This window comes from Raphanus sativus, unplaced genomic scaffold, assembly GCF_000801105.2.
Source record: "Raphanus sativus cultivar WK10039 unplaced genomic scaffold, ASM80110v3 Scaffold0083, whole genome shotgun sequence".
Lineage (NCBI taxonomy): Eukaryota > Viridiplantae > Streptophyta > Magnoliopsida > Brassicales > Brassicaceae > Raphanus > Raphanus sativus.
The window spans coordinates 63,094-71,097 of NW_026615405.1; the positions used below are offsets into that span (position 1 = coordinate 63,094).

An 8,004-nucleotide genomic window follows, 5' to 3' on the forward strand; every position below is an offset into this window, starting at 1 on the left:
ATACCCAAACCGGGTTTATACCTAAACCACCATACCGTGTGGATTAGCAAGATCCGGTATATGTTTCTTTTTTGTTTGTACCGGCAAAAAAATGGGTTTGGAGGCCAAGGTTGTTGGTTTCAGTCAAACTAAACCGTACAGAACCGAGACAAATATTAACCCGATGATAAGATTGGAGATTATGTAGATTAAACCGAGAATAGTAAACCGAATAGTAGTAGTACAGTGTGAGTGTTCATATATAAAAAGATGCAGACTTTGTCTCTCTCTCTCTCTCTTCTGTCTCGCAGGAGAAATATTAAAATTTCATATTAAATTGCGTTTCTTCGAGTTCTGGGAATGTGTCAGTGAGCTGTCTCTCTGGATCTGACTCAAAATTGAATTCAACTACTGACTCCCCCACCCCCCGCACGGGTTGCTTGTTTGCTTCCCCCTGGAAACTTCGATGCGGAGACATATATCTCCAGTTTTTTTCTGATCAGATCCTAAAGCGTGCTCCTGCAATTCGAAGACTGTTTCAGCTAAATGATCTTGGATCTCGCCTTTAATTGGGTATGCAACTGATAAATAAATAAATAAATTACAGTTGTCGGTGTGATTCCAAATTTGATGTTTTTGGATTTTTTTTAGGGTTGTTTTGGTTAGAGAAAGGAGCTGGGGATGGTGTTCAGATCGAGGATAAAATGGATTGCGCTCTTGGTGCTCATCTTATCAGTGGGATCTCTCCTTGTTCATCTCTCCATCACAAAGTCTTCATCTGCGCAGTTGGCTTCTTATGCCAGAGGCACCCTTTGGCAAGATTTTGATTCTTTGTTAGGTGCTCAGGTTTGTATTATTAAAAAATGGGAATTGAGTATTGGTTTTAGTTTGGAGAATGTTTGTTTTAAGTGTTTGTTCACTGTTGTAGGATTTTAGAAATAAGCACTTGTGGCGGCCTGTTAAAACGTTAGAGGCCTTGCAGCCTTATGCCAATCCAAGAACTAGTTATCCTGGTACTACTACTACTACTATGTCCTACTATTCTTTGTGATATGTGTTCTGTTCTGTATTGGTCTTTCTTTGCATCAAACCACTGAGAGCCATTATGGATGTTGTATTCTGTGTTTGATACTTGTTTGAACATGAGAAGCCTCTTGGAGTCTTTTGTGATTTTTTAAAAAAAATATCATTGGAATATTTGGATTTTTGTTTATATTTCTTGATGCTTTCTCTTTGCAGCGCCCAGTTCAACAAACAACGGCTTCATTTACGCAAAGATATTTGGTGGATTTGACAAGATCAGATCTTCTGTATGTATCGCTTGACTTGATACTTTGAGATTCATGTTTATTTTTTTCTGTTTATTCATGTTGATGACATCTTTGTCAAATTTTCTAGATATGTGATCTTGTCACCATCTCCAGGCTTCTAAATGCTACTCTTATCATTCCAGAGCTTCAAGAAAGTCTTCGCTCTAAAGGCATCAGGTACCCCCCTAAACTCTGTGTTCTGTTGAAGCATCTTTCTTTGCCTTCGTATCAGACTTGTGTTTACTCTTAGTGTATTTTTTTACATGGTGTGCAGCAACAAGTTCAAGAGTTTCTCCTATCTTTTTGATGAAGAGCAGTTTATATCCTTTCTCAAAAATGATGTTATCATTGCCAAGGCCCTCCCTGAGAGCCTGAAAGCCGCAAGGAAAAGGAATGAGTTTCCTCTTTTTAAGCCCAAAAACTCTGCATCAGCAAAATTTTACCTCGAGGATGTATTGCCAAAGTTAAAGAAAGCTGGTGTTATTGGATTGGTCGTCTCCGATGGGGGATGCTTGCAGGTAATGCGTGTCTTTTTTGTCTCCCTTAAGAGTGATTTTTCTTGCATGCACTGATAAATCAGTAGATATCTTTCTGCTTGCAAACTACCATTACTCGTCATATCATATTTTGGTTGTTTAAATGTAAGAAGCTATTATAGTGGATAACAAAGTGTTTTATCCTCAACAAAGCTACCTTGTTTTCAGTCAACTTTGACAGCTTCAATGCCTGAACTTCAAAGACTAAGGTGCAGAGTTGCCTTCCACGCCCTCCAGCTTCGCTCAGAAATCCAGGCGCTGGGCAAGAAGATGGTTGACAGGTACTTGTGATACTTGCACTTGGAAATTCAATTGGTGAAAGGGACTAGAACAGGAGATAGTTATGGCTCTTGATTATTGAAGGAGGGAAAGAAAATTACATGCTAAGCTTTTGTTTCTTTAATCATGGGGTACGTAGCTGGGAACACTAATAAATAAGTGGGACACGGTTTGCCCTTTTTAACTTAGCTTGGAACCGTGATGTGGAGTACTACATAACTAAAAGCCACTATACTTATCTCACGATTTGTACATTACTCTGTAATAACCGCGCTTCCCTGACATTGCCAGGTTACGTAGATCAGGTCAACCCTTCCTAGCTTATCATCCTGGATTAGTGAGGGACAAATTGGCATATCATGGTTGTGCTGAGCTTTTCCAGGTAAAAGTTTCCAACCTTCTCCATCTGCATTTGTTGATAGTAAAAGTGTTATATAAGATACGCTTTTTAATCTCTACCCTTTGCGCTAAAGTTACATGAGAAGTATTTTAAACGGTGGAATTGGTTTCTCACATCACCGTTTCTATTTTAAAGGATCTCCACAGTGAACTCATTCAGTATCGGCGGGCTCAGATGATCAGGCAGAAGTTTATTTCAGAAGAACTTATTGTAGACTCACACTTACGCAGGGACAATGGCTTATGTCCTCTCATGCCAGAAGAGGTAGAACCCAGACTTCTCTCAGATTATGCTACAAAAGCCTAATATGGACACATTTTTATATCTTTATACCTTCTCTGTCCGCCTTCATTTTGTCTCTTGAAAGCTGAGCCTGCCCTGGAAACATGTCTGTGTGTTTGAAAGCTTCATAAGTTTCGACGTCTACATGTAGTTGATATGTAACGAACTGTTTCCAAGTCTGAACACCCCTTCAAATATACCAATTAGACATTTCCTTACTGCTGTTCTGATGGAACTGCATTTGCTTTTGTGATGCTAAGAGTGTATTGGTATCGAAATATTGCAGGTTGGAATTCTTTTGAAAGCATTGGGTTATTCTCAAAAAGCTATTATATACTTAGCTGGTTCCGAAATGTTTGGCGGCCAACGTGTTTTGATCCCTCTGCGTGCCATGTTCCCTCACTTAGTTGATCGAACTTCTTTATGCAGTACAGAAGAATTATCAGAATTGGTTGGTCCTGAGACGCCTCTTCCAGAAAGTACATACAAAATGCCTCATAGAAAAAGCGATAAGCAGCTCAAAGTGGAGTGGAACAAGGCAGGTCCTCGGCCTAGACCTCTCCCTCCTCCTCCAGACAGACCTATCTACCAGCACGAAAAAGAAGGGTGGTATGGTTGGCTTACAGAGAATGATACAGAACCAACACCTTCACCTATGGATCTTAGGAATCAAGCACACAGGCTACTGTGGGATGCACTTGACTTCGTTGTATCTGTAGAAGCTGATGTGTTTCTCCCTGGTTTCAACAACGATGGTAGTGGGCTGCCAGATTTTTCAAGTTTGGTGATGGGTCAGAGGCTCTACGAAAGACCCTCGTCACGAACATATAGACTGGACAGGTAAGAAAGTTTATTACTCGACAGCTAATGAATGCATTTGATAGTTCAAACTGATATAGATCTTGTTGGCTTTAGCTCACTACTTAATTAATGGCTGTTTGCTGATTTTTTTTTCTCAATCAGGAAAGTTATTCAACAACTTTTCAACATTACACGTGAGGACATGTACCATCCCAACCGTAACTGGACAGTTCGTGTGAGGGAACATCTTAACTCAAGTTTGGGTGAAAGTGGGATTATCAGGCAGTCTATGTTTTCGAAACCCAGGTTGTTTCTTTCACATCCACTTCCTGAATGCTCATGCAGAACATCTCCCCTTGAAGATTCCAGACAAATACGAAGTGATGACGGCAGATTTCTCTATGGAGGTGAGGATGAATGTCCTAAATGGATGAAATCAGCTGGGGTGGAAAAGAGTAAAACCGATGATGGTGATCAGCCTGATTATGAACATGACCTTCTCACTGAACAGTCAGAAACCGATGAAGAATTTGCGAAGAGTAAGGTGGCTTCGGCTTTTGACCAGGATGAAGAATGGGATCCCAATGACTAGCACTGTGACAACAATGTCGATAAGGCGAAGAAGCAAACAAACGGAGGTTTTTTTTTTCTTGTTTTCTACAGTTACTGAGAATAAGCTTTTAGTTTTATTCTTTTGTAGTAGTTCCTTGCAAATTAGTTGCATACTCTATATACGTCAAAGCTTTCTCAAAGATATTGGTATTGCCTCCAAGCGCCTCCCTTATGCAGCCAAGGATGACTAGACGCAGCAAAGGACGAGCATTATGCTTCATCCCTCTCTGAGGTCTTCCCATGAAGCAAATGTGAAGCTGGAGGTATCTTTGTTTTTTCCACATTCATTGTAAATCTGATAAAGGTTCATTCAGATTCTTTTTTTTCTCCTTTTCTACAATAGTTTTTGTTTTCTGGATTTGTTTTTGAGTTTGACACACTACAGATATGAAAGATAAAAGTAAATTTCAACAGTTTTAATATTCAATTGCTGTCTCCTGATTGCTCCACATTCATATTCATAAGACTGGGATGGTCACTGAGATGGGTATTAGAATAGTTAAGTCATTCATTGATCCAATCAGAAGAATACATTTTCTTAATGACAATGGAAGGATAATTTTTGATGCGTTGATTGTATATGTTAAACTGTTGTATACAAAAGCTTCGGAAGCAGGGCAGGGAGAAGAGAACCCTAAGCACCACCATGTTTCTGTGTCCATGGTTTGATAACAGAGACAACGGTAATGATGATGATGATAAGAAGGATGAGGATGGCAATGCACATCCATTTCCTTGAACTTTTCTGTTTCTTTAGTGCCTTTGTTAGTTGGTTGTTCCCGGATTGAACATGATCCACAGCGCTGGAGACCTGTTAGAGTAGAAACAGAGCAATAAGGGGTTTGAAGAAATTTAATCTCAGGGTTTCATAAACGATAATGAAAGAGAGACTGTTTACCATATTCTCTATGTTGTCTAGCATCTCTCCCTGTGCATCCACCAGCACTGCCATATCAAGAAACACCTACCAACCAAAAACAGAAAAACAGAGATTCAGACGGTTAATCATTATCGAAAATATCGACATGTTTTGGTAAATTAGAGCAAGGTTTACCTGTTGAAGGTCAAGGAGTTTCTTCTCTAAATCTCTCACAGCGTCATGGCGTTCTTGAATCTCAGCCAATGTATCAATTATCTGCATAGCCAGAAGATAACCTAACTTGTGGTACACGCGTCTGTTGTCTTGTTGGACAAGGAGTCATTCTATTGCCTAAAACATAAATACTAACCTGGCCTCGTCCTTGCTCCATGATTGCTTTCTCAAAAATCTGCTCACTGTCTCCTGTTTCAATCAATCTATCCACCATCTACACACCCCAAAGAGATTATCATGAGCCAATACTAAAGTCAATTCAGTAGATTTAACTTGAGAAAACAACTATAAGCTCTTGCCTCTTCATCAGCTCGTTGCCCAGTCACTACCATTGTCAAGAATCAAAACAACACAAAAATAGCTATCAGAAGATCAACAATGAAACACAGTTAAGTCTTTAGATAAGATTCTCAAATTAAAACCTGTAAACACACGCCTCTCTACAACTTCTCTGTATTCTTGGTGAATGTTTTGTCTTAGAGTCTGCAGTGAACAAACTTTAAAAGCTTAGGACTACCTTTCTTAGAGATTTTGAAGAGCCACTTCTCAAAACTTACTTGGAATTCAGATATCTTGTCCTTGAACTTCTTCTTTATCGCTCTGCGGATAAAACAAATTACACATTGGGAGAGACATAATCTTGAAGCATAGCAATAGATTCAGGAAACAAAAACTCACATTGTTGTGGCTGTTCTTGTTCTGTCTACTCCAGTTCCTTTCCCACAACCTGGTTTACTCCGGTTCTCTAGATTCTATACAAATTAATTCAGGTCTTAAACAAAGAGGACCAGATCACATCAACAGAATCAACAATGTATTCATCTCTAAGCCTAACCTCTCTATCAAGTTCTTCGATCTTTCCTTTGATGAAGCGAGAGATTCTTCCAACTTCATCAACATCTCTCTCCATCCTCTGCTTGATTGCTACAGAACAAGAAAAACATTAGAGAGAAGCCATATTTCAATTCATCTAAATCTTGAATCAAGAACTTGTCTCTAAGTTTTAAAATTCGAAATCGTACATTTCATTGCAGGACCCTTAGTGACGGCTTTAGTCTCCTCGTGTGCCGCTTGAAGCTTCTTGAGATGCTTGTCAAGCTTCTCATATTGGTTATCGATTTCTCCGACCTAAACAGTTAGTAATGATCTCAATATACACATTTGACACAGATTGAGAAGGGTTAAAGAGGGATGTTTTTTTTTTTCTTGAAAAAAGTTAAAGAGGGATGTTAAGTATACCTTTTTGAAGAAACCAGCAAGGCCGAGATCTCCAGAGTTACCTGGTCCATGTGCTGACTCAATGTCGCTTCTATTAGATCGATCTCTCGAGAACTCTGACGAACCCTGTCCAATGTTAACATCATCATCTTACTATATATTTCCTCCATTAAATCCCATGTAAATCTCAAGATTTATTGGATGATTCTGTTTCTATATAAACGATTAATGTTTGAGAAATTGTAATGAGACGTCATATCATACAAAAACTTGTAACTCAAGCAAAGAGCCCTACGAGTTTCTAATTTTAACTACACGGAAACATTGCGGGGCTCAGAAGTTAGAACAAAAATGGTCGTGATCACGTAATGTCCAAAGGGAAACGGAGAAAAGTTGGAAGGAAAAGATAAAGACAAACCTTCAAGAGGTCGTTCATTGTCGGAGAACTTGGTTAGAGAAGAAGAAGAAGATCTATAAGATAGGATAAAAAGAAACTTGCTGAACAATCAACCAAACTCCATATATTCCATGCAAAATGATATATAACCTAAATAACATTCAAGAAGGAAAGCAAACCTGGTTTTATCAGATAAACCCAGATCTCTCTTGTTCTCTTTCTCTTTTGTTTTCTCCTTTTTTAATCATAGAAATTAATAAGAAAAAGATCATCTAAAGAGAAGAAGAGAGGAGGCGCTTCATTACCGCATAAACCAGAGCACAAAAAAAAAAAGATTGTTAGACACGTAAGGTTAGGGTCAGCGGTTAAGATCTTATTTTGATATTTAATGTAATTCTTTTTAACAACAAAAAAACTGGTAAATCTGGTTGATGACAGATAACTACTCAAATTCTCTTATCCTGGGGGTGGTGTATCTATTACATGCATTAAATCAAACACAAACAATGTATGTATTCAAAGCCTTCTTGCTGCACAAGGACACCTAAAATCGCATGTTTTTAGAATTATAGCCACATCACATTTCCCGCCTCCACATATAAAACTTCAGTTAATATTCTCTAGTTAGAGCTGTCAGCGTTTGCTTATATATGTTATTCGAGGGTTAATACTCTAGCCGCAAAGGAATCTTCCAAGCAACGAGACTAAGCAATCATATATTATATTCTAAAGACACGCCTCCACGTCTGAAGAGACAGTAATGCGACTTGTTCAATGTCAACGATGTGTTTGACAATGACATTATGGGATGAAGATAAGTAGTTGTGAATGACTGTGACTTGTTACATGAAAAACAAAAGTATATCTCTTTATTCTCTCTTATGGATTTTTCTTTTTCTTCTTCTTTGGTCTCTCCTCAGGGGGGATACGATGTGTTCCCAAGCTTCAGAGGTCCAGACGTCCGTCAAAAGTTTCTCAGCCACTTGTTTAATGAATTTGACCGCAAGGGAATCAATACTTTCAGAGATAGTCAGATCAAGAAAGGCAGATCCCTCAGTCCTGAACTCAAGCAAGCTATAAGAGAATCAAGAATCTGC

General features: G+C 38.8%; 2 protein-coding genes across 2 annotated transcripts; one reads left to right on the forward strand and one right to left on the reverse strand.

Moving 5' to 3' along the window:
- Positions 1-265: 265 nt before the first annotated feature.
- Positions 266-4,626, forward strand: LOC108813393 (protein EMBRYO SAC DEVELOPMENT ARREST 30). Its single transcript, XM_018585933.2, has 11 exons — positions 266-552; positions 631-825; positions 908-992; positions 1,219-1,289; positions 1,378-1,466; positions 1,564-1,807; positions 1,994-2,106; positions 2,396-2,486; positions 2,640-2,768; positions 3,073-3,626; positions 3,750-4,626. Exons 2-11 carry the CDS (start codon positions 661-663, stop codon positions 4,177-4,179), a joined length of 1,971 nt encoding a protein of 656 aa, XP_018441435.1. The 5' UTR covers positions 266-552; positions 631-660; the 3' UTR covers positions 4,180-4,626.
- Positions 4,627-4,706: 80 nt separating this feature from the next.
- Positions 4,707-7,214, reverse strand: LOC108807486 (putative syntaxin-131). Its single transcript, XM_056995938.1, has 13 exons — positions 7,087-7,214; positions 6,929-6,981; positions 6,532-6,636; positions 6,315-6,420; positions 6,128-6,216; positions 5,971-6,044; positions 5,850-5,892; positions 5,715-5,775; positions 5,592-5,617; positions 5,429-5,506; positions 5,254-5,334; positions 5,098-5,163; positions 4,707-5,010 (listed from the first exon to the last, which is right to left on the reverse strand). Exons 2-13 carry the CDS (start codon positions 6,944-6,946, stop codon positions 4,834-4,836), a joined length of 924 nt encoding a protein of 307 aa, XP_056851918.1. The 5' UTR covers positions 6,947-6,981; positions 7,087-7,214; the 3' UTR covers positions 4,707-4,833.
- Positions 7,215-8,004: the final 790 nt, after the last annotated feature.